The following is a 26,850-nucleotide window of genomic DNA, read 5'->3' as shown; positions in this document are numbered from 1 at the left end:
AAGTACATTAAATATGAAAATTGCCCAAGTGAGCAGAACCACAAGCAGGTCTGAACAGGACGTCAGATGATGTTTGATTGTTCCAATAAATTTCAACGTCATCTGCTTGCCTTTATTTGCACACCAGCCGCACACGCAATAAACCACTCGCATCCTTCCGAGCCGCAGTCTATTTTAGACTCGGGCTTCTTTTACGGGACCGCTATTATTCAAAGGAGAATAGGTGGCGGGCCCGACCATAAATTCCAGCAAGTGGCCCTTGTGGAGGGGGGTGTGCGCCGGCGAGGAATTGACAGAGATTTTACTCTACTGCGCTGTGACCTTTTGGGCTGAGACGCACGCTCGTTTGTTAGGGCGACAAGAGCGCTGTTCATAATTCAACGTTGCAATTCATTATTATTTCCCCGGCCCGATCGCATCTGATTTGTAATCCGGATCTGCAATTGCGCGCTGGCGGAATCGTTGTTAATGTGGGCATGCATATTTGTGTGTGCGCGTGTGTGCGTGCCACTCACAGCTGGCGTTTTTTTGCGGGCCTCCACAGTACACGGTTGTGCAGGAGGCAGCTTGCAGTCATCTGGAGCTACAATCAGAACAAAATTCAATTAATAACATGATAATATCGGACATATTGTGATTCTATGTTGAAAAGTAGAGTTATTAGAAGTTTGCATTGTAATCAGTGACAACAATGAAAGACAAACCAAATCTGATGAGCTCAGCACTATATTAGTTAGACCAGCATGAAGCGTGTCGATGACAGCATTATGGTGACATCATCAGAATGCCAGGTCTTACATTTTAGGAATCCATTTGTAAATTACTCAACATGCTTTTTTTTTTTTTAATTCATTAGTCATGGATGTATTATTTTCTTTTTTTATATGACCTAAAAAGGTCAATTAAAAAAAAAAAGAATTGCTAACAATAATGCTAAAATTGGTCCTGCGACTGTTCTGGTATTCAGTTCAAGGTGAATCCATGGTTCAAAATGGAGATCCAATCCTGGGACTTTTCTGATATAGCTCATCCAGCCCAGGGCGGAAAAAAAGAGGAAGATAGAAGAAGAAAGATAAAGAAAGAATGACTAAAGGAGTTTGATGAAAGAAAGAAAGAAAGAATAAGAAATAAGAAGAAAGGAGGAGAGAAGAAAAAGAAGGAGAAGAAGAACGAAAGAGAGGAGATTTTGATTTGATTTTGAAAAGTGACATTTATTTGCCGCACTTATTTACATTCGTTTCATAACACACAGCTCGGCAAGAGCAATTAAAATAATACAGATTAAAAAAAAAAAAAAAATGCTTTTACATCAGAACATCACTAAAACATAAAGAAGTAGAAGAAGAAAGAGTAGAAGAGAAGAAGAGAAGTAGTAGAAGAAGAAGATAAGCTGTGATTGGTCACTGATGTCATCTTGTCGACGACAAGTGGCAAAATGGCCGCCCACTGACATGGATCAAAATGGCTGGCTTTTGCTTCATAACTCATATTCCACAAATTGTAATATTCATGCACACACCCCAACAAGTGTATTTCTGCTTGCGCAATGTGAAGCACTGTGTGTTTCCACGAGAATGAAGGGAGCCGCTTCGATCAGCTGGGAGTCGGCCGTGTTCCGTCTCAAAATGTTGCAGAACGCCCTATTCTATCTGTGCTAGTCAAGCAAAATAGCAAAAGAAAGAAAACTCCACCCATGCACACACTTAGAATTCGACTGGGAACAAAAATTGGGCCCTTCATGTGCTAGCCGCTCGCTGACTGCTAAAACGGTCCTCTCGCGTTTGTGTCTTCCAGATGCTGGGCCATGGAGGCAACCGGAGCTGACGAGAAGAAAGACAAAATGGACGGCAGCGGTTTTGGAGACCTCCTAAAGAAGCCACTCGAGACGAGAGGTAGCTTTCAACTTTGAGGGGAGTGCCGTCAACGTTGGCTTTGAGCGGCTTTGGTGGGCGGGATGATGAAATAATCAAATATGCATATCAAAGATGAATGAAACGCTTGTGGCCTCGCAGTCGGGAGTGGTGAAGAAGCTCCACCGTGAAAAGTGCATGACTAATGACCAATGCTGGCCTTAAAAGCGTGTAAGCGCTGATCAATAGGCAACGTGGCGAGAGAAGGCAGGTGAGTGTTTGGGTTGGAGAACTCAAGGACCGATGAGCGATCCAGTCACGATTTAAAGATTCACAAACGCGCGCCATGAAAGCCAAGCAAAGTCGAACGCAAAAACTAAAGCGTACCCTTAACGAGATGGTGACTATGTGACGATAAAGATTAACTCCCATGATGCATCAGGGTGTCTTTCAGGACGGGCATGTATAAATATCTATTTTTTAGAGGGGGAGTAATATTCCGAGAAAAAAAACTTGTAAATTTTCAATTTTATAAAGTGACAAATTTGTGAGGAAAAGAACGTGTATATTTGCGACTTTATAAAGTGACAAATTAGCGACGAAAAAGTGGCAAATTTGCGAGAAAAAAACTCAGAAACTTGCAAGAAATACACTTAGCTTAGCTAGAGTCTGGACGAGGTACCGGCTTTTGTCCACCAGGAGCTAACGTAAGGATTTGTTGGTGGTTAATGGAACACTCTATAAAATGAAAAGGCAGGATGGAGATGGATTTCCTCTTAAAACTTTGCTCGTCATATACGCATGGCAGCTAGGGCGACAACACTTCCTGATCAGCTGACCAAACACTAACCAATGAGACGCTAGCACACTTAAGGTAAATGCAGATGAATGGCGGAGAGCAGCAGATTCGACACATTAACTTAGCTACTTGTGCACACACAAAATGTGTGAATGTGAAAATAATAATTCTGGAAACATAAATGTACAAGTAAATATAAATTTTAACAAATTAACTTAGCTCTTTGACTGCCAGACGTTTTCAGAAAAGGGATGCCGTGGGTGCCAGCCGATTTAAGCATTTTGACTGATCTTTTGACTGATCTTTCAAGGTCCACAGAAAATGATGTGTTTGGACTATGGAAACACACATACTACCAAATGAAAGATTGGACTCTCATCTTTCATCAGAAAAAAAATGTTTGTTTCTACCTTATTCCGTTTTTGAGTAATCAACAATAGAAAATGGTTAGTTTCAGCTCTGTTTTGAAACAAACGTTTTTTAACGTCTTTGGCACTCCTCCATAGGATTTTACTAAACGTTATTTAACGTTTTTGGCAGTCAAAGAGTTTTAAATGCTTGATCCTAAGGGTGTAGACCTTCGCAAAGCAAAGTGTCTTTGTCGCTGGTAGTGCCCAACACTTCAAAGTGCAAATGCTTAACAATATGGTAAATTTGTGCTAAAGCAATTACTATCTCCTGATTTGAAAAAAAAGTATCGGCACAAACATTCGAGTAGCATGCTAAGTGATAAAGCTGCAAATTTGAAAGTTGTTTTCTCTGAATATTCCTCCTCTCTAAAAAATCTATTTCTACGTGGTCCTAATATGACGTGGTACTTCCATGATAGCATGGTGGCGATTTGTTGTGTCAGGAGGCGAGCAACGGTGGCCTGCAACAACACCGCGACATTATGAACACCACGACGTAAACGGTCACGCCATATTTGACGTGGAAACGAGTGGTTCTGTTCTGCGAGGAACCAAGTGGCGCTTTTACAAGCCAAGATGGACACGACCTTGTTGAATATTTCAACGAGGCCAGCGCCGGGGGGCGGCCATGTTGCCTGTGGTTTTCTGAAGGTCATGTGACACCCACGCAGAGACCGTGCGTTCGCTGGAATGATGAAACGTTTGAGAGGCAGGTGTTTCCAAGTGTTTAACGCGTTCTCTGACCGAGGTTCTCAAATCTTTGGTGGCCAGGGAACACTTGGAAGGGAGGACACTTTCACAATTGTTGTGGGAAGATCAATTCAAATATTGACGATATCGATAACAACAATACTGAACGAAAGGGAAGCGACGCGTGGCTTTATTTTCAGGACAATACAATTCATTCATGAAAACGTTAAAGAAATCACGTTAGAAAACGAGCCATAAAGCCACAAACCATGATTTCAAACCGTCATTTGAAAGCTGACTTTGCAAACTTGTGACCCTTGTTTGAAACCCTACTTGCAAACACAAACACTAGAGTTTAAAACCCCAATTTGGAACTCTTTCCCTAATTTAAAACCCCAATTTGGAACTCTTTCCCTAATTTAAAACCCCAACCATAGTTTCAAACCCTAATCAGAAACCTTAATTTGAAAACCTAACCATAGCATAAAATCCTACTTTTCGAACCTTCAACCATAGTTTATAACCCTAATTTGAAACCCTACTTTTAAAACACAGGTCACACATTGTGACAGTAGAATTTTTTTAACCTATAATTCACAGTCAGTTATAAATTGTGACCCTTCTCTGAACCTAACCCTACTTTGAAACACTAACCCTAGTTTAAAACCCTACTTTTAAACCCTAACCCTAAATAAAAACCCTACTTTGAAAATTGAAGTCAGACATTTTATAGTTATTGTTATACATTGTGACCCTGCTTTGAAACTTTACTCCGACTCTGAAACTTGTCATTCCAAATGTCATTCTGAATCCGCAAAAAAATTATTAGATGTACTCACGTTTTAGTATAAAAGCTGATGTAAGCCCAAGTAAACCATGTTTGCCATCTTGTGGTGAATGGTGGTATTACAACTTAAAACTAGAGTCGACCACTGCGCATCGCTGCCCTGTGAAAAATATGTATGTCCGTTTATTTTTTTGGTTTTACATTTTTGGGCTACCTGCATTCAGTGTTATCCCATAAATGTAAAAATGAAAAAAAAAAATAATGAAATTTAAAAAAAAATGAGAAAAAAGGATATAAATGTTTTTGAATCATTATCTGTGTTTTTTTTTTTTTTTAAATAATATTTTGGGTTTGTAACAAAAAAAAAATAGAATATGTTTTTTTTTTCTTCTGAAAATGAATCAAGGGGCCACTCGGAGTGTGTCGCAATTCCTTCGAGCGGCAGTTGCCCATCCCTGCTTTATTTATTCATTTATTCATGTCTAATAAACAGTAGGCACTCGCAAGCTAATTTTAAAGTGGAAGTCAACCACAAAAAAACGTTTTTTGACAATCATATGTTCTATACAGCCCCACTAGTCCAAACACTGATTAATATTACATTTGTGGAATACGAGTTATGAAGCAAAACTGAGCCATTCTTATCCATCTCAGGGGGCAGCCATTTTGCCACTAGCTGTCGACTGAAGATGACCTCAATGTTGCTCAGATCTCAGGTAACAACCAATCACAACGCAGCTTCAGAAAACGGGTGAGCTGTGATTGGTCGTTGCCTGAAGCCCTGAGCAGCTGTGATGTCATCTTCAGGCGACAGCAAGTGGCAAAATGGATGTGATGGATAAAAATGGCTGGATTTAGTTTCATAACTACACTAATGTAATATTAATCAGAATGTCATGTTTAGACTAGTGAGGTCATATTTGACATATTATTGTTTAAGCTTAACCTCCACTTTAAACCGGATCATACTAAGCATACTAAAGGTGTCTTAATATAGTCACATGGTTAACATTTTTAGTCGATGAAAGAAGGACGAGTTGTCTCTCACAACAGACTTTTTGTATTGTTCACTTTTAAACAAGTGCTGCCTGGCAACTCTTTGCATAGCGGAGGTCCTCCAAAATGTTTTCTTGCCAGGGATGGCGCTCCAATTGAGCCAGTGGCTCAATGTCAGCTGAAGACTAATATATTTCTCCTCATCAATCAAAATCTCACACATCAACCCCACATCTGGAAGAAGAAGAAGTATTTCGCCCGACCCCCCGTTTTGAGTACAGCGTCTTACTTCTTTGCAATCTTATACTTGACCAAGCAAGCTTGAGAAGAAGCACTTCACAATAAAAGCCCTCCGCTGAACGTCCTCCTTCGGTGCTTTAATTTGAAGCCAGCGACATCGCAACACCGGCCGCAGCCAATCAGATAGCAGCTGACAGAGTAATTACTTACGGCATTTCTCTGCATTATTGTAGGTCTCGCCAGGCGGCGCCTGATAAGTGAACACGCAGCCAGACAGGCCGAGGTCCTTGAGGCCCAAACTAATATACGGCAGCCGCTTTTATGGAGGAGGGGCGCTACCTCAGTCTTGCCCACCTCCAAGCCTCCGTGTCGGCTGTTTTATATTCGCGGGCCGGGTTATTTATTTGGAACAATTTCCTTTCCATCGCACAAGGCGACTAATGCCCACTTTTTATACCTTATTTACACATGGAAACGTGTGTAAGAGGGGAGGAAAATGAATGGACCCCCGCTTGCCGCTCCGATCTGTTATATCACAGTTTAACAATCTGGATTGCTAATAGAACCATTTATCATGGAGCGCTCATTTATTCCACGGGAGCGGCCCAGGTCTCGGTCCCAGAGGCCTATGGAAATGGGGTGCGTGTAATGAAGCTCAAGCGAGAGTCACTTTGTTTAAAAAGTGGAGATGCGGCGCTCTGAGTCAATTAGAATGGACCCGGGTGCTCGCGTTCGCTACACCAACACGGGCCCGCACCGCCAGCCTCCTGATTCCGTTGCACTTTCACCAGGCAGGAAAGCTGGAGTGACCTAAGTTCGCTGTCGTTTACCCACAATCCCCAGCGTTTGCTTCAAAGTGAAGACAGTGGATATGGACCGGGCCGGGGAGTAAATAACAAAACCTACAAAAAGGTCAAAATAAACGAAGAAAATGTTAGCAAACACCATTAAAAAGAAAGTCAACCTTAAACGTTTCTTGTTACATGTGACCTCACGTTCTGATTAATATTTATAAAATTTGCGAAATATGAGTTATGAAGCAAAATCTAGCTGTTTTGATCCATCTCAGGAGGCGGCCATTTTGCCACTTGCTGTCGACTGAAGATGACATCACAGTTGCTCAGGGCTCAGGCAACAACCAATCGGAGCTCACCTATTTTCTGAAGCTGAGCTGTGATTGGTTGTTACCCTGAGACCTAATTTTAATTGTCATTTTCACTCGACGGCAAGTAGCAAAATGGCCGCCTTCTGATAATGATAAAAACTGCTGGATTTTACTGCTAGACTAGTTGGGCTGCATAGACTATATTATTGTCAAGAATTTTTAGGGGGTTGATTTCCCCTTTAAAGGGCCTCCATTAATTACTGTCATAATTATCATGGTCCGCAAAAATCAGCATATCTGCACTTTGCTTCATATTTACATTTCTGGCAACTGTAAACGTTTAGTCCACTACATTTTGTAATTCAATGTATATTTTTACTTCCCCCAAGCATTTTTGTTACTACCAAATACGTTCTGAATAAATTATTTGTTGATGTAATTCCTCCACTTTGGCGCACAAAGTGAAAGAATAAATTATATAATATAGGTAATATAGAACAAATATAAAATCTTTGTTTTCTATTTTTATTTATTTTTTATTATTATTTATTTATATATTTTTTTTTATTCTATTTTTTGGTTTTCTAAATTCTAAAAATACAGAAACTAAAAATTACAGTGTTTCAACATACTCTTGAAAAAAAACGGATGCATTTTGTTTATAATGGACCTGCTGCAGCTGCTCATTAATGTTGGCTTTACTTTTCGAGTGTGTGTTTAAGAATGAGTCAGACTGAGACATCCCGGTGACCCCTGGACAGGGGCCATTATTCTCCGTCTTCTGCCGTCCCCGCCCGGAAGATAAGTGGTCGTCTCTTTTGACCATGCCCATTTTTCTCTGCCAGAGGCCCGATCGCCCCTCCCTCACCCCGAGTGCTTCCGGCAGCACCGGCCTCCACTTGCAGCTTGCCATCATCAATAACTGGCCAAATCTTATCCTCCTTATCGCCAACACGCCTCTCGACGCAGCCTGGCCCCGCCTCCACTCACCTTGCACGTGCAAGATGCGCGACAACCACAAATCAATTCCGAGAAATCTCGGTGTGATCGACTTGCACTTGGATTTTAGAAGCCAACTAAAAGCTGTGACCAAGTTTACTCATTAACACCGAAAGAACAACTCCAGAATCAAACTTTTTTTTTTTTTTTTAAACAAGATGTAAAAAAGCTAGTTTGTTCATTATTATTTAGTAGATTAGACTATTATGATTACAAATGGGGGCTTAGACAAGATGGAAGGAACCGTTTGAAGTAGTGGTAAAAGCACAAAACATAGTAATGGTAAGGAAAAGTATGAAAGAAGATTAGGGCCAGTGAAGAGAAAAAAAAAAAAGGGGTGGCAGGATTTTCTCTTTATTCTAAGAAATCTGACTTTAAAGTTAGAATTCAGAATTTAAAGTGAGAATTCTGACTTTGTGACGTGAGCTACGAATTGTGGGCGGAAGTCAGAAAGTCAGAATTCTGAGAATCAAGTCAGAATCCTGCCAACCTTTTGTTTCCTCTTCACTGACCCTAATCCTCTTCCATAGAAAAGCCTACAAGAATAGTCCAAAAATGTATTACATAATTAATGAATTAATTAAAGGCAAGACACACACGGACAAACTCAGGTTTCCACAGCTCAGCCAGGACGGCTATAAACAGCAGAGAGAGAAAAAAAAAAGGGATGAGGGTGACGTAAATAGTTTCATAGACGGTGGCCGATTGTGAAAGTTGTTGCGTGCGCTTGCACCTGCGCAGGAAGCCATTAGCGCCTTCAGACTAATTGTTGTGCTGATGTGCTTTGTCTTGTGGCTGTTGGTGGCGTTAGCTGGAGCTAATTAGCCACCAAACCAGGCCAAGCGAGGAGTGAAATAAATAAGGTGGTAAATAAATAAATAATAAAGTGTTGCTCTCATTTCAGTCTCAAGGCCAATCGATTTTGTTTTTGTGCAAGTCATTGTGGGCGTCGCCATGTTGAGTTCTGGTTTTGAAAGTTAAAAATGTCCTATTCCTGAAATGAAATGAATAAAAAGCCTTCGTTCTGTACTTGGATCATGTTCGGCTTTGAGTCCGATTGACAGGAGGGAAATAGATTTATCATTCCAGGTCAAAGGTCATCTGTCAACATCAGTCACGAGAGCGCCATTTTGCGGCAACCGCTCACAAAGAACCTTCAGGTGTTATTCTTAGCGCCGCTCGCCTCCCCGAGCATAAGAACTGGGTCTTTGTTTAATTTCAAGATGGCACATTGGAGTCATTTTCCATAATCCCAGGCGCCCTCCCGGCGAGGGTGCCAGTGGGCTAATATGGATGTTAGCTGGGGAGCAGCATGACAGGCCCACAAGCGCCATTTAATTGATGCGATTTTAATTATCGCTCTCGTTCCCCAGCACGCAGGCGTCTCTTTATCACGCCGCGTACGGGATGATGAGGTAATTACTTAATCTAGACAAACCTGTGTGTTAAGCAGCGCTATTAAGGCCGCCGGTCATCAATCTGCCGCGCTGGAGGTGATTACGCCGCGCCGCAATCACTCTTTCAACATATGCACGCTTCTAAGTAGCTAAATTACACAAACAACAACACACAGCGGCAGAGGAAGACATCAGCTGTGTGGCCTTGCTACTTTCAGCCAAGTCATGAGGGGGTTATCAGTGGCACGGTTTTCATTTTATGACCCATTAGGACCCTTTTGAGAATTTGGAACCGAAAGGGACTAGTGTTAATTACAGCCGCCATTTTGAAATGTAGTCTCACGTTTCAATCATGCATGTTAGATTCTAACATAGTCAACCTCAACCCATTTTTTCTCTCCATTTTTAGTAAAAATATAGCATTTCAGTCCAAGAAAACAATTTGATTTGTCTACTTTTAGTCAACAAAAACTGTTAATCTAGTTTTAGTCAGGACAATCATTTTACCCGTTTTTTTTTTTTTTTTTGTCAGCAGATTATGTTGAACATTTCGGATCCAAAACTATTTCACATCAAATTGTCTCTCATCTTTTTGATGAAAAACAACTTGACACACAATTACAGTATGTCAACAAGTGGCTAGTATGGCTCCATGCAACGAGCTAGTAAGTTAGCTAGTAAGTTAGCTAGCATTAGTTAGCGGCCGGATAATATTATTGTTGGAACGGCCATTGGATTAATGTTACATTACAAGTATAATTGACTTTTTTATCTAACCTTTCACCGTGAATCCACCTCCTGTCTGTCCCATGTGTTTGTGCATGTTGCACTTGCTAGCTGCAGATTTGAAAGGGGGGGGTGTCGTGTGTCACATGACAACAGTGTCACAGTGACAATAATATAATATGATATAATATAAAATATAATTTTCATCTCGCTTTTGTTCACGAACTAAAATGTTCATAGATTTTAGTCCAGTTTTTATTAACTCAATGACTCACAGCCATTTTCACTGAAGCAACCCCCTTCACTCCGGGCTGTTTTACTGGATTTTGACTAACTTTGCAAGGCCCACAGAATATTGTGTTCTATTGTTATAAAAACATGGACTAGAGTCTCTTCTTTCATCAGGAAAAAAAAAGTATGTTTCCGTTTTGCAGCAATTAGCGTAAGAATATAGTTAAGTTTCATCATTATTCACAAATCTGTTTAAAACAGTGGGGGGAAAAAAGAGCTTTTGCAACATAGCCCTAGTTGATCTCTTATACTCTGCTGCCCCCTACTGGTCGTTTTTGTAATAACTACCATTGCTTGGCTGCATCAAAGCCTTATGTATGCTCTAGCTTTAAAAAAAAAAAAAAACAACACACATATAAATACGTCTTTGGGAGCACGGTAATATTTAAAATAGAACGTATTTATACGTTTTTGAGAGCAAATGAGTTAACAAGCTTTTCAGTCTAGTCTAGTCTAGTTTTAATCCAGTGAAAAATGTGTGTTGATGAAATTATTTGTGTTTACTTTGCGTTGATGATATTAACACTCGGTCGTACTTTACTTTTTTTACACGAATCCAAGAAGTGGAGCTAGAATGTGGGCTGTGAGGATGAAAAACAAACGCTATCAAGCCAAGATTAATAGGTGGAGCCTAAGCGGGCCGGGCGGCTGGGTTGGGAGGGGGTTGGCGCGGGGTTCCGGTGGGGGGTTCATGAAGTAAGCCAGCCTCTCCAGCTCTCACGAGTGCTCACATTTTGTCCCTCCTGCGGCGGCACAACAATGGAAACGTCTCGGTGATGGAAGGAGGAGACCACGCCGCTCGAATGGGTGGTCCTTGGAGGAAAAGCTAAGCTAAGGTTACAAGTGTTTACCTTACATACTCCCCCCTCAACTACTCGCGCTATAGTGCAGTAACTTTTCAATGTGTTAGGTGGAAAAGGATGGAAAGACCTTCTTGTGTTTCGTGACAGTCTAAGAAGAACACGTCCAGGATGCTCCACGCTGCAAAAAGTGCAGGCGTGATCAACCAACACAGATGCCTCGTCTTAGCAGGCGGAGTAAAGAGGCTATTTGTGTGGCCGTTTGGGGAGTGGTCAGTCTGTCAACTTGTCACTGGTGCAGAGTGAGAGGGATGGACCGCGAATGCTGACTTGCGAAGATCTGGAGGTCCGTAAACACTTACACCAGAACAGATAATGATCCATGACCATGACCTCCACGCTGCAAAGTCCCAAGTCACCCTTCTAGTATATGCCCAACTGTATATTTAGCTCTGGGAAAAAAATGAGGAAAGCACTGCAAAATGACCATTTTATGCCAACAAATGCCATGCCAGCAAATCTTTCAGATGCGGCGCGCTTCGTGTAAATTGGCTCATTGAAAGACAAGATGAAAATAAATACACGGGATTAGCGCTTAGTCGATTTTAAGCTTTAAACACAGATACAGAATAGGGGAAGTCCCCAAAAAAATTTGGGATAGTAATATGTTCTACTCTATTTTGGTTAATATTTTGTTGGTGGAATATGAGTTAAGCAGCAAAAAAAAGCAGTTTTTATCAATATGAGAAGGCAGCCATTTTGCCATTTGCTGTCGCCTGAAGATGACATCACAGTTGCTCAGGGCTCAGGCAACAACCAATCACAGAGCAGCTTCAGAAAACAGGTGAGCTGTGATTGGTCATTGCCTGAGTCCTGAGCAACTGTGATGTCATCTTCAGGCGACAGCAAATGGCAAAATGGCCGCCCCCTGAGATGGATAAAAACGGCTCCATTTAGTTGCCTAACTGCTTTTCCACTCGTGTAATATTAATCAGAATGTGAGGTCACTAATCGTTCCCGAAAGATCACAGGACACGGTTCTATTAATCCAAGTTGCCGTTTTCAGCAAACAGCTTGCAGGCTGAAAGCAGTTTAGCGCTGCAGACCAGACGAGGAAAGCAAATCTATACACAAGTGGTCTGTTGCTCCCAATCCATCATCAGTCGGTAAAAACAAGCCAATGTTTTGGTAAAAAGCAAAAAACTTCACACCAATCAGCCCATCAGTTGCGAATCAAAATTCTGCTTCTGTTAAATCTTGGCCCCACTTTGATCATTCATTCATGATTGTGCCAACTTTTTCATATATTTCTTTACATTTGACATCTTTTACAGTTGCCCCACATCTCTTCTCATCTTTCCACAAGCCCATCGCCATGGAAACGCGGCATCATGAAGGATGCCACTCGTACCACTACGAGCCGCACGCCGTCCACAGGTGAGTGAACGCTCAAGGTATAAAAGCCTCTCGCCCGAAGTCCGCCATGTTGGGCTCCGGCTCGCCCGCGACCCAAGTGAGGATAAGCGCTGTATGAAATGGATGGATGGAGCGCTCCTCCATTGCAATGCTTTTGCGCCTGGCAACGGCGGGAGCCATTTATCACACGGTCTAGTTTCGTGTGGGGTGGGGGAGATGCTTGGGGGGGTGGTTGGAGGTTTTTACGCCTGTCCTCAGACTCGGCCACCTTGATTAATGTGATTTGATGTTGACAGTGGAGCCCTCATTCATCAAGACCTTGATCTCGCTGTCCCGCCCATTGCCGGTGCCAAATTCACCTAATTACGGCAACGTTGAGCACGAAATGAATTGTTGTGTCATTTGTGGCCCGGCGTGGCACTTTGTTAGCAGTTGTTGGCACTTTGTTGGTGCCCGTGGCAGCGTCAGGGGTCTTCTGCTCCTTGATTGTCGAACATGACACCCGAGCGCCAGCACACTCATCACTGCGAGCCGACACTGGAAGCAAACTGCTCTCAAACCTCACTCATCTCATTAAACGTCCCTTGCTTTGTCCCTTTTTGGCTAGTACGTGTCATTCTATTACCTTCATCGTATGAGAGGCAGGCCAGGACATAATTCATGATTGCCTCTCATATCATCTCATTGAAACACTCTCACATGGACTACTGAAATGCTCACGCACTACTAAAACACTCTCACACACAATTGAAATGCTCTCACATAGCTATTGAAACACTCTCACACAACTGCAGCCCTCACACAGTCTACTTAACACACTTTCACACACTACTGAAACACTGTCACACACACTACTGAAATGCTCTTATGCCCATGTTTAAACGCTCTCACACTATTGAAAAAATCTCACATGCACTACTGAAATGCTCACACCTACTAAAACGCTCACACATACACAATTGAAGTGCTCTCATATGGCTATTGAAACACACACATAACGGCAACACTCACACACTACTTAACACACTCTCACACACTATATTATAGTATATATATTGATTATGCTTGTGTTTAAACACTCTCACACTTATTGAAACACTTAGACACACACTACTAAAACACTTTCACGAACACTAAGCGCTCGCACATTCTCTAATGAAGCACTCTCACAGTCTCTTCTGAAAGACTCGCATGTACAAATGAAAAACTCACACCCTTTTGAAACGCTCACGCATCCTTTACTCAAGCTCGCACTCTATTGGGTAGTGAAATGCTTTCACATGTACTACTGAAACTCTCACACACTACGGCAACGGTCTCACATGTACTACTGAAACTCACAGCCTACTGAAATACTTCCATGCACACTGTTAAAATGGTCTCACACACTCAAACACTCATGCACAATACTGAAACTCACACACAGTCTTGAAATACTCTGACACAAATAACTCAAAGACTCACTGAAACACTTTAACCACACAATTAAAATGCTCTCACACACACTACTAAAACGTTTTCACACACATCACTGAAACACTCTTATATGCATTACAGTATTGTAACACTCTCTCACACACTATTGAAACACTGTAACGCGCAAGGAAAATGCTCGAGCACACGCGTGAAGTGCTCTCAGGGGGACTGGACACTATTGAGATCCTTTCTCACAAACTACTGAAACATACCAATACACGATTGAAATAAAAATAAAAGCAGTTCAGTGCATCATGCATAATTACCAAGACGCTACTGAAACGCTCTCACACAAATGCATCCATTTGGTCACAAAAGGAAGCCTCTATTAAAAATGATGCACAAGAAGTCCCTGTGTCATTTCTAGTTCAGGGTGCGAGGTGACGATGCTCCACCGGAGCACTTGTGATAGAGAACGATCAATTGATATGATGCTGATCGAACCCTTTCCATCCCAGGCCCATAAGTTTGCCAGGCAGCCCCGTCATCCCTGATATCTCCCTGATCCGACTCTCTGCTGCGTCCATGGCGAGCGGCGACTCCCCCTTCAGCCCGCCACACGTGTACATCAACCCTCACATGGAGCACTACCTGCGCCCCGTGCACGGCGGCCCCGCGCACGGCGGCCCCGCGCTGTCAATGATATCAGCAGCCAGAGGCCTGAGCCCAACTCACTGTAAGTCGGACCAACTTGAACTTTGACCTAGCACGAGTGTGTTTCAGCGCAGTGTGAAACGGGCTCCACATAAAACCTGCTGCAATTTGTTCACGGCTGCCTGGAATTACAATACAAGATTGGAAGGCAGCAGTGGACATCAATCTTCTTCTGCATTCTGTCATAGTTAATGTTGGACACATTTAAAGTAAAAATAAAGGAGCTAAAACCAGATGGAAGCATGCTAGGCTAGTTGAGGGAAAACAAACAGGAAGCACGTTATGAAGGTCAGCTTGGAGTACAGAAGTCCTCTAGGAGGGACCGTGCGATGGAATGTGGCTCATTGACGTAAATTTGTCTTTTCCTCCTCAGTGGCGCACGACCATTTCAAAGATGGCGGCCTGTTTGGGCTCCCTTCACCTTCTCCGACTGGGGTGAGTCTGACCAGGGAGTATTACCAGTTGATGGCGAGCCACCACAGCTCCTATGGGGAGCTGCTCATGCAGGGGGCGGGGTTAGCCGCAGGGGCCCACCTGCCAGACTACGTGACCCCCATTGATGGTGAGACTTGACATTTATTTCAAAACTCAGGCTTAGCATGCTCGCTAGTAGATCAGGTGTTTTTTAGCCTTCAAAATCAACCTCATCGCTCTCATTTCCTTGGAGTTGGAATCAATTCTTAGTAAATTGGCCTCATTAAACATGGCGCTGCGAGCCTGTCCTGCCTTATCTTATCTGAGGTAATTTATGTGGAATTAGCAATTAGCTACGTCTGAATGCTAATGAGGATATCGTCGGACTTTTGTTGCAGCGGCAATGCAAAGTTAGATGACGAGGTCCAACAGCAAGACTTCACAAAATCTCATTAACTCATTGGCTCCCAGCCATTTTCAATGATGCAACCGCCTTCGCTCCCAGCTGGTTTACTGGATTTTGATTGATTTTGCAAGGCCAACAGAATATTGTGTTCTATTGTTATAAAAACATGCAAGCTACCGAAAGAAAGAGTAGAGTCTCTTCTTTCATTCAGGAATTTGTATTTGTATCTGTTTCCGTTTTGCAGCAATTAGCATTAGAATATAGCTAAGTTTCATCAATATTCACATGGTGAAAACACTGGGGAAAAGAGCTTGTTGCAACATGGCCCTGGGTGATCTCTTATACTCTGTTGCCACCTGCTGGCCGTTTTTGGAATAACTACCATTGCTTTAAGCGAGCTCTTCAGGTCAGAGGCTGCATCAAAGCCTTCTGTATGTTCTAGCATAAAAAATAAACATTTAAAAAAAACGTATAAATACGTTTTGGGGACCAGGCAATATTTGAAATAAAACGTTTTTATACGTTTTTGTGAGCAAATGAGTTTAGTGGTCGACGTGACATGCTTTGCTTACCCAACTGTCCAATACAGAGACCTGGCCACAAAGTTAGTATTTCCCGTGCATGGCCAGAAAAGATGCATGAGCCAATCTAGAGGAAAGCCACACAGGTTGATATCAATGCTCTTGACCTTTGTCTCCACAGTGTCGCGACTGACTCCCAGGCTGAGCAGGAAGAGGACGCTGTCCATCTCAGCGCTGTCCGACGCCAGCTTAGACCTTCCGTCGATGATCCGCACATCGCCGAGCTCGCTGGTGGCGTACATCAACAACTCCCGGTCCGGCTCACTTGCCGGAGGCTCGTACGGACACCTGTCGGTCGGAGGACTCGGGTACTGGAATCATGCTTGGATACCTTTCGATAGATGGAAATTTGTGATGTGTTAAACACATTTCAAACACAATTAAACTGAGCTCGAACTGCGGATGAAGCGCTATGTGACTATGTTCCGTTTGCAACCACAGCCCGTCCTTGGCCTTTCCTCATCCCATCGGCCCCGTGGCCTACCAGCAGCTGCTAGCTTTGGGCCACACTCCGCCACTCATCCAGCCGGCGGCCGCTTACCCCAGTTGTCAGCCGGGCCTTGGCTTCTCCTCGCTGCCGGCACCCGCCCACAGCACTGACCCGCCATCCCACGTAAACTCTTTAGGTTAACTACTGTTCGGATGTTTTGTTTCAGCCCTGCGAAAGGGCGCGGCACGTCGTTATAACGCGTGTTAGTCTTTGTTTGTTTATTGAAAAAAGGACCACAGGTTATAAACCTGGAACAAAACAGACAAAAAAAAAAAACAATATCACAATGATATAATTTTCTATTCTAATTATGAAAATAAACGCACTGTACAAATTGCAGTTCATTGCGTCTGAATACAATAAACTACACAACCCACAATGCACCACAAGACTGGCGCAAAAAACGCCCTCCTTGCCCGTTAGTAAGTCAAACAAACGCACGGTGATCCATTCCAGTCTCACACGGAACACTTGTCAATGCAAGCACCGCACGCAACAGTCACAGCCAAACAAAATCCACCGTTACAATAATTGACTATGTTTGGCCGCGATATGTTACAAAAATTGACTATGTTTGGCCGCGATCGATCGCGTGGCAAATGCATGCGTCCTCGTACTGGAGCGTCCACGACGTGCGCATGAATTAAACTCCGCCGTTAATATCCATTAAAGTTAACTAGCATATAAACACAACATTAAATGCTAACGCTACGAAAAGTGCATATGCAAAACAAAATAGCATGGCATCCGCGTTCATGAACAATTACATACCGGCGGGCTCCTGATTGACAGTTCGGGGATGATAATGACAGATGACGATCAGCTGTGCTAAGTCACCTTTGCGCATGCGCGTACCTTTCCACCCAGAAAATACAGTTGGAATTTGTAAACGCATGAAACATAGAAAAGCATCATTTCTATTTAGCTCTATTGAATTAATAAACAATAAAATGAGCAATTGTTGTGGGAATTAATTCATCCATTAATAAAAAGTCTTAACAACCAACTTAGGATGTATCATTTGGTTATGGAGGCGGGTTCCATCATGCATTACAATCAGCAGTAGTGTTTGGGTTGATCCAAAGTGCCTCCGCATGGGAATTGGACTACCAAATATATTCTATTAAAAAGTCTATTTAATTTTTTTTTAAATAATGTGTGTTTAAAAACTTGCCAACTTATTTCAACCTGATTGAGCGTTGACTTTGAAAGGTCTTTCGCACAGTGATTTTTGCACACACCGCGTCTTTGAAAGCATCCTAAATGCGGTTGTTCTCTTCAGAACCACTGCGGAGAATCAGCCATCCACCGCACAGTTCAGCCCGTCATCACCAAGAGGTCAAAGGTTAAGCCCGAACCCCAGGCACCAAGTTCACTGGTGAGTACATATCCAACACCAATGATGACCTCCTTGTGAAACACATTTCAGATTTGGAAAAAGTCCACATGCGCCATAAGAGCTTTGCGTCGCCCCGCACCCTCATTACACCCCTACAACAGCCCCGCTCTCCCGGGATGGTGTAAACTGTGCCAGTGTACTTTATTTCCATGAAATATTGGCCAGTGGCTTCGCCGTCATGTGAGGATTTTTTTTTTTCTGGTTCCGTGACAAATTCCCGCCTGCTCGTGGACGGCGAGGCAAGTTGGTGCGTGATGCATGAGCGCGGCGCCGCGCGCAGGCGTCTTGGGGCCGCCACAATTGATGAAGATCGGGCGCCCGTGCCAGACACAAACACGCTGCAGTCAGCATGTTCACATGCACGACCGCACGCGCATGTGCGGTGGCTCATCATTTCAATGAAGAGCCAGACTGACCAAAATGTTCAGGAGGTTTGACAAAACTTCAGATATTTGGAGAAAGGAGGACAATTTTTTTTCATCTATTTGAGGTACCATATTTTTCAGACGGTCGCATTTTTGGGGAAATTAATTTTACAAAAGACAAGACAAACCAAGACCACTCAAAATCAGCGTTCCCTAATTGTGGGTGCGTTCAGAAATACGCTCTGATCGCGCACGGCTTCACTCAGACCGTTCGAAAACTCTGATTTTTGTTGAAATGTGCCGTTGGGTTATTCAGAGTGCCCCAAAAAAGGAGTGTCGGAGCCCAGTATGTCCCGTCAAGAGGTACAGATGGAAACAGTTCAAGCATGAGCTGCTGATTGGTTTATAACAAAGGCTTCAATGATTGGGGGGGGGGGGGGGGCGGCGTGCTCTGCATCACCCAACACAGGACGTCACAACAAATTTCTCAACGTATCCCGTGTTGACGGCAGCAAATTTAGGTTGGACGAAACTTCTGCTTCTTACTACATAAAGGTTTTTCCTTTTACTTAGTTTAAAATAGCTTGCCTTAACTAGAATCCCGCATCACACTGTGGCCAAAGTTATTCCTGATCGTTTATGGTAAATCCTTTTTGTGGCATAAGAAAGCCTTAAAACTTACTACACAATGTTATAGTGCTGCTAAAGACATGTAAAATGAAGACAAAAGCGTTGGAAATAAATTCATACAATTGATTGTGAATTACAAACGTAGGCCTTGATAGTGTTTTGGCACAGAAGGCTTTGAGAACTTCAGTGACTGCTTCTCGGTCACCGTAAAGCAAAAAAAGCCGTCACATGCACGCATGCCGTCGCACGAAACACAACCAAATCTGCTCGGCATTCAATATCATCGTTGTTGGCCCACAGATGAACAAAATGAGCGCGCCGTCGCAGAATCATCAAAGCGGCGCATTGGAGCTTAAGGTAGACGTGGACCGTGACGAGTGCAAAGCAGAGCCGGAAGTGGCGGACGAGTCCAACTGCCGCTGGGAGGGCTGCAGCTCGGAGTACGACACGCAAGACCAACTTGTGCACGTAAGCGCTGCCGGTGGCGGCATCCGGCAGAGGGTTTGTTGTGCTCGTCAAAACTTAAGACTGAGGATTGGGCACCTTTCCGATTGCAGAGGCGACACTCTGTACTTAACCCCGGAGAACCCACTGGTTCAAATTTGGCCCCTATAAATTCTGCTACTCAAATAACAAAGAGCTATTTTTTTTCTCTCCAGCAGTGACTTTGTCCCTGTGTTCTTGTTTCCATTTGCCAAAGTGTGTTTGTACATTCAAAATCCAGTTCTAAAATGCAACAAATAAAACAAAAAATATATATTGTTCAATGTAGCTGTGTATTTGATTGATTATTTTCTTAAATTCTAAATAGTTTACTGGCAGTTTTTGTCATTCTGATTTTTCGAAATCATACCCCTAAATCCCAAAAGGGTCAAATTTCGCCCTAATCCTAAATTAGGGAATACAGGGTTAAAATTTAAAAAAACATATATTTTGGTGTTCAGTGAATTTATAGCAGTCATTTAATGTATAATTCATAATTTTCCAAAGAAGAAAAGGGTTCTTGGGTTCTCCAGGGTTAAAAGTACAGATACGAGAGTAAAAAAAAACGAACAAAAAATTGGCGAAATAAAATTACTGATTGAACAGTCTGTACTTATATCAAATATAACTACAAACTTAGAAATGCAAGTACAAAAGTTTTTAAAATTTGGGAGTACAAGTAAAAATTGGTCAGAAAAAATTCTCAAGTACAGATACTGTACCTGAAAAATCGAACTAAGTTTCTTTTTTCTTATTATATTATCTTTTACAGTATATTTTCCCCCAATGCATTTGTAATGGCAGTCGTCAATCATGTGTGGATTTTCGCTATTCGCGGGCCGGCCTGGTCGTCATCGCCCATGAATAGCAGGGCCGCACCGCATATGGGAGCATTTCAGTAGTAATGTGCACGAGTGTGTCTCAATAGTAAAGACGTAATCGCAATTATTTCTAGAACGGCCCCTCACAGTTGCTTCTCTTCTCCACACGTGACAATACAGGAAACACTTAGCTTGCGTTACCCATCAATCATTACTTCTCAAAAGTGAGACAATGCGAGGATAAATACGCACGCGCACAAAAAAACAACAGGATTCTAATTGCTGTGATTGATTGCGACCAGTCCAGGGACTAGTCAAAGTCCGCTGGGATAGGCTGCAGCACCCCCGTGACCACGTAAAGAATGCACTATATAGAAATGAGATCAATTGATGATTTTAATCTTCAAATTGCATGAGAAACTAAATTTCTACTGAGATGATAACGATGCGCTTCGTCCCGGTGGTAAAGCGTTGATTGTGTGTGCGTCCCACAGCACATCAATAACGACCACATCCACGGGGAGAAGAAAGAGTTTGTGTGCCGCTGGGACGAGTGTTCTCGGGCCCAGAAGCCCTTCAAGGCGCAGTACATGTTGGTGGTTCACATGCGCCGACACACGGGGGAGAAACCGCACAAGTGCACGGTGGGTAACAGATGGGCCGAGGAATGTGCCCGCGCCCCCCCCAGGGGAGGACGGACACACTAACGCCGCCTTTCCCAAGGCAGCACACCTGACATTTTGTTTCCGTCTCATCTGCCGGCCGCAGTTTGAGGGCTGCTCCAAGGCCTACTCTCGTCTGGAAAATCTCAAAACTCATCTGCGCTCTCACACCGGCGAGAAACCTTACGTGTGCGAGCACGAGGGATGCAACAAGGCTTTTTCCAACGCCTCGGACCGAGCCAAACACCAAAACCGCACGCACTCTAACGAGGTAAAAGTCGTTTAGGCCTTAATCCAATTACATGCGTTCACAGACACATGGACTGACATTTCTTCTTCTGCAATGCAATGATTTGGGAAACTCACTCCTCCTTCTTGCTCAGCAAAAGCTGTCTGGAAGATCTCAGGTTCTGATGACAACATGTCTTGTGTCTGATTTCTAAATTTGCGACACCGCCTGTCCTTCCTTGACAGAAGCCGTACGTGTGCAAGATCCCGGGCTGCACCAAGCGCTACACGGACCCCAGCTCGTTGAGGAAGCATGTGAAAACGGTCCACGGTCCAGAAGCCCACGTCACCAAGAGGCAGCGCAGCGATCTGCTGCCCAGGCTAGCACCCAGGGACAACAGCGAGAACCGGACTCTTAGCAGAGAGACGATCCATGAGAAAATTGCGGACGGCTGCTCTCCCACGGGTGTAGACGACTGCGTGCATGTCAAATCCATCAAGACAGAAAAATCTGTGGTAAGACGCTCATCCTTTCCCAGAGCATGATGGAACATAGAAAGAATATTTGCCAGGAAATATGAGACTGTTACGGGAGTAGTAGGACTAAAAGGTACCCGACTGTACAGCAGGACTGTAGTCAACACAAAGGTCCAGAGATGGGCACAATCTAAGTCTCTCAGGCCAAGTCAAGTCTCAAGTGTTTGACCCACAAGCCCAAGTCCATCCCAAATCTTTAGGTTCCATCCATCATTTTTCGTGACTGCTTATTCTTCACAAGGGTCACGGTGGGCACTGGAGCCCATCCCGGCTGGCTTCAGGCAGTAGGTGGAGTCCACCCTGAACTGGTTCATCCAAAGATGGACAACCATTCACACTCACAATAACAGCAGGGACAATTTAAGAGAGAGAAAGAGGGACAAGTTACGAGCCGGCACCAACGCCGCACGCACAAAACACCGACATTTGGAGTAAGGAGAGAAAATGACAGCAAACCAGTGCCACACCATCCATCCATCCATTTTCGGAACCATTTATCCTCGTTTGAGACTCGAAATGTTCACGAGTCCCAAAAGAAGAGTCCGAATCAAGTCTTGAGTCTTTAGTGGACGAGTCTAAGTCAAGTTGCAAGTCTAAAAAAATAGTGACTCGAGTCTCTCACGAGTCTGAGTCAGAGTTGCGAGTCCCCATCTCTGCAAAGGTTCCCAGTCGAAGTCAAGTCTGAGTCACAAAGGCCTTAGTCCAAGTCAAGTCCGAGTCCACAAGGTCCAAGTCCAAGTTAAAGTTAAAGAGAGAGATGAGATTAAGAGTAAACCTTAGGACAGAAGCATTCTATTGTCACGACCAAGTCAATTGTGAGTCCCCATCACAAATGTCCTAGTCAAAGTCACAAAAGCCCGACCAAGTCCAAATCAAGTCCGAGTCCAAAAAGTCCAAGTCAAGTCCGAGTCCACAAGGTCCAAGTCCAAGTTAAAGTTAAAGAGAGAGATGAGATTAAGAGTAAACCTTAGGACAGAAGCATTCTATTGTCACGACCAAGTCAATTGTGAGTCCCCATCACAAATGTCCTAGTCAAAGTCACAAAAGCCCGACCAAGTCCAAATCAAGTCCGAGTCCAAAAAGTCCAAGTCAAGTCCGAGTCCGCAAGGTCCAAGTCCAAGTTAAAGTTAAAGAGAGAGATGAGATTAAGAGTAAACCTTAGGACAGAAGCATTCTATTGTCACGACCAAGTCAATTGTGAGTCCCCATCACAAATGTCCTAGTCAAAGTCACAAAAGCCCGACCAAGTCCAAATCAAGTCCGAGTCCAAAAAGTCCAAGTCAAGTCTGATTCCACAAGGTCCAAGTCCAAGTTAAAGTTAAAGAGAGAGATGAGATTAAGAGTAAACCTTAGGACAGAAGCATTCTATTGTCACAACCAAGTCAATTGTGAGACCCCATCACAAATGTCCTAGTCAAAGTCACAAAAGCCCGACCAAGTCCAAATCAAGTCCGAGTCCAAAAAGTCCAAGTCAAGTCTGATTCCACAAGGTCCAAGTCCAAGTTAAAGTTAAAGAGAGAGATGAGATTAAGAGTAAACTTTAGGACAGAAGCATTCTATTGTCACAACCAAGTCAATTGTGAGTCCCCATCACAAATGTCCTAGTCAAAGTCACAAAAGCCCGACCAAGTCCAAATCAAGTCCGAGTCCAAAAAGTCCAAGTCAAGTCTGATTCCACAAGGTCCAAGTCCAAGTTAAAGTTAAAGAGAGAGATGAGATTAAGAGTAAACCTTAGGACAGAAGCATTCTATTGTCACAACCAAGTCAATTGTGAGTCCCCATCACAAATGTCCTAGTCAAAGTCACAAAAGCCCGACCAAGTCCAAATCAAGTCCGAGTCCAAAAAGTCCAAGTCAAGTCTGATTCCACAAGGTCCAAGTCCAAGTTAAAGTTAAAGAGAGAGATGAGATTAAGAGTAAACCTTAGGACAGAAGCATTCTATTGTCACAACCAAGTCAATTGTGAGTCCCCATCACAAATGTCCTAGTCAAAGTCACAAAAGCCCGACCAAGTCCAAATCAAGTCCGAGTCCAAAAAGTCCAAGTCAAGTCTGATTCCACAAGGTCCAAGTCCAAATTCAAGTTCAAGTTCAGATGAGATTAAGAGTAAACCTTACAACAGAAACATTCTATTTTCACTACCACAGAATTTTGGGAAATTACACGACGCTCAACACTCTTCTTGGATGTCAGGGATGGAAGACTTTGCTTTAGTCAGCGTGTGTGCAGAAAAAAAAAAATCAAAAACAATGTTGCTTTATTAATGATGGTCGACCTCAGGGAAGACACACGGAGGAGATTGTGCACCGGGGAGCCGCTAACGGCACCGAGCATGAGCGGCAACTACAACTCCAAAGCTCATGAACACGTTGCGGCGGCAACGGTTTGCAGTCCCTCGATAATCTGGAAAACTTTTATTTCAAATTTCTTTTGAAGGAGGATGTTCATTTCCAAGAATAAAAACATACGTGGACTCGGTTGAGTCGACAAAAACAACTTGCGAGTCCAATGGCCGAGTCAGAGACAATTGCAAGTTAAATGCTAAAGGAGTCCAAGTCGAGTCAGGGTCAGGTCCGAGACGACAAAAAAACCGTATCACGTACTCCAGCCCTGCTGTACAGCCGGTTATCATTTCTCACACGAACCATCTTTGTAAGTCGTGCATGATAATTTGTGTAATTTTTGCTTGGTTCTGCCACAGCTTGCTACCTTATTCTAACCTTCTCCATGCATCTCTCTTTCCTTACGGGCAGACTTTGTTAAGGTGAGCTGGCTTTTGGCTTTTACCATTTCAAACCATCATTTGCCATTTGACATCATCTTGTTGACTGCGCTGCTTTCATATTTTACCATCAAGCGAGATTTTAAAGTAGACCCCGCACAGTTTGCCGGCCTGCTTTAAATCCGTGTTGAAGGGAGACGAGCCTCTTTGTGGCTTGCCTCTAATTAATATTGAAGGAACATGTAATCATTAGCTGTATTAGAACACTACACATCCACGGCAGCCGGCATGTCAGGCTGCGGTTGAAACCTACAGTGGAGAAGCCGTCACACGGTCTGAACATGATAAAAGCCACTGTAGGATTAATATTCACACGCTGGGAATTGGTTTTGCTGCTCTCTGCAAACAGAGTCAACCATCAAGCTGTGATCAAGACAGCTTTTTAGCACTGAATATATTAGAGCCCGAGAGGCAACGGAGGGTTCACAGGGATGCCGGTCTTGGCCTCTGGAAACGCCAACAACACTGACGAGGTTTCATTCGAAAGGACAAACACTTCAATTGTAAGGTGAAGTATCAGAGGACCCTTTCAAGTCCATAAAATACATTTTGCATAACATATCCCAGCTGGCTGCCGTAACGTTCCTTAAGGTTGAATAGAAGCAGAGCTTAGATTGGGCAGAAGAAAACACGGTCGCCTCTTGTGATGATTGGCCCGTTGCGCTGGCTCGGGCTCAAGCCTCCTTTCATCCTGCCCATTTCCTATTCACAGACAGACTAAGATAGGCTGTAATCTGCGAAGCGCCCCCACCTCTTCAGCCCCTTCCTAAGAAAACACTCATTATTTACAATTAAGCTGGGCCAAGATAAAAGACGGGCCGCTTTTTGTGCCATCTTTTAGCCGCTGATGGCGCCTAGCGTCGGACCGGCTGATTGGCCTTCGCTGTAGCCTGTCATCATTGAGCATGACAATGACTCATCACCACCCCGGATCACTGTGACCTCCTCTGGGTTTGCAACTGGGACAAATGCTGATCAGCTCGTCTCAATTTGCTCATTTGCAGATGCAGCAGTCCAGCCTCGGCGGTCGGTCACTGCGTAGCAGCGAACCGTCATCACTTGGTGGGGCCACCAACGACGACGGTGGAGTAGAAACGGTAGGCTTGAGCGGCGGAAGCCTGGGGGAGCTCAGCACGCTGCGGAGTCTTTGGGTGATGATGGTTCCGATGGCGGAGAAGCGTCAGAAGCAGCTTGTTTCGGTATCCGGTTGCAGCTCGGCTCTCATCCGCATCTGGAGTATCTCAAGAAGAAGGTGAGGGACTTCTGTCAATAGACCGCCAACCCGGTATTTCCCGCTGCCACCCGTCAGCAGGCGGTGAGTGGACACAAGTTGACGCTAGCGCTCCTCCGGCAACTTACGACGTCTTCACCCGATGTGGTTGTCGTTTGCAGAGTGTAGGGCGGTGATCCTGGGTCTGCTGGGAAGTCTCTTCCAGAACTCACTTGACACCTTCAGCCTTCGCTCCTCAGACGACTCTTCTCCTTGCTACTCCAATCACACTTGAACCGCGACTCCCACAAGCCCATCTCGGATGATGTCACGCCGGCACACACTACTGCCTCTGAGCAACTATTATACAGCCCACTGAAGGGTTTACAACCTGCACTTCTGCGAAACATCGGGGAAATATGATCTTCAAGCTTCGGACGGGTGCTTGTGAATTCTCTTTACCTGCCACAATTGTACCTTTACAAAAGCTGCAATTTCTCAGTGGCGAGAACACGCTTCCAGAGGCAGAGTGGGAAAATTAGCCAGCAAGGCCGGATGCAATCAGGCGGCCTCCACCACACTCACAGCTTAAGGGACATTCCAACAAGTCCTCAGACACTATCGTGACAAGGGCAACGCAAGTCCACTGTTTCTTAGGCCGCACGTGAAGTCTCCGACAAAGACGCGACCGCCACCTCGACATGTGCAAGTTCAACTTGAAGGACGGAACTGGACAATCTCCTGACTTGAAACTTTGCAGAAACCAAAATAAGCCAGCACCACCAAAAGAAACCATCATTCGGCGGCCAGCATTCAAGCCTGCCAGGTTACGCAACCAATGAGTTTGAAACGATACACGATGAGCCACATCCTTTTTCCTGATGTCTTCGGTACTGCCAGGAAGACGAAAATGTCTCTTTTTGGAGTCCTTTCTATGCGACATTCCTGAAACTGATGTGGTTACAAAAGTGTTTCCTGGTGTCCAATAAAGTCACTAAGTGGCGCAAAGTAGCCGATGTTACTGTTGCAACCTGCTGTCCTCTTGTACAATGTTTTCTTTCTGACAAGCCATATTTGTAAGTAGCACGTAAACAACAGAACATTTTCAGCAGTCGTGCAAGTGCCTGCCTTATACGCAGGTGATAGCGTCATTTTATTTATTTTTTCCTGGTGATCACATGATTTATCACTTACACTCAAATGCACC

At 43.9% G+C, this 26,850-nt stretch overlaps 1 protein-coding gene across 1 annotated transcript; it reads left to right on the top strand.

The window, feature by feature from the left end:
• Positions 1-1,574: 1,574 nt before the first annotated feature.
• Positions 1,575-26,850, top strand: LOC144057904 (zinc finger protein GLI2-like). The gene is made up of 16 exons (XM_077575916.1): positions 1,575-1,651; positions 1,795-1,892; positions 3,503-3,555; positions 7,723-7,918; positions 12,425-12,527; positions 14,441-14,658; positions 15,010-15,198; positions 16,159-16,345; positions 16,479-16,650; positions 17,810-17,905; positions 19,222-19,389; positions 20,720-20,869; positions 20,994-21,158; positions 21,362-21,631; positions 25,438-25,685; positions 25,826-26,850. The coding sequence occupies exons 1-16, from the start codon at positions 1,575-1,577 to the stop codon at positions 25,830-25,832; spliced, it is 2,397 nt and encodes a 798-aa protein (XP_077432042.1). The 3' UTR covers positions 25,833-26,850.

The sequence above is a fragment of the Vanacampus margaritifer genome, chromosome 1, assembly GCF_051991255.1.
Source record: "Vanacampus margaritifer isolate UIUO_Vmar chromosome 1, RoL_Vmar_1.0, whole genome shotgun sequence".
NCBI lineage: Eukaryota > Metazoa > Chordata > Actinopteri > Syngnathiformes > Syngnathidae > Vanacampus > Vanacampus margaritifer.
This window is presented reverse-complemented; position numbering and strand designations above follow the sequence as displayed.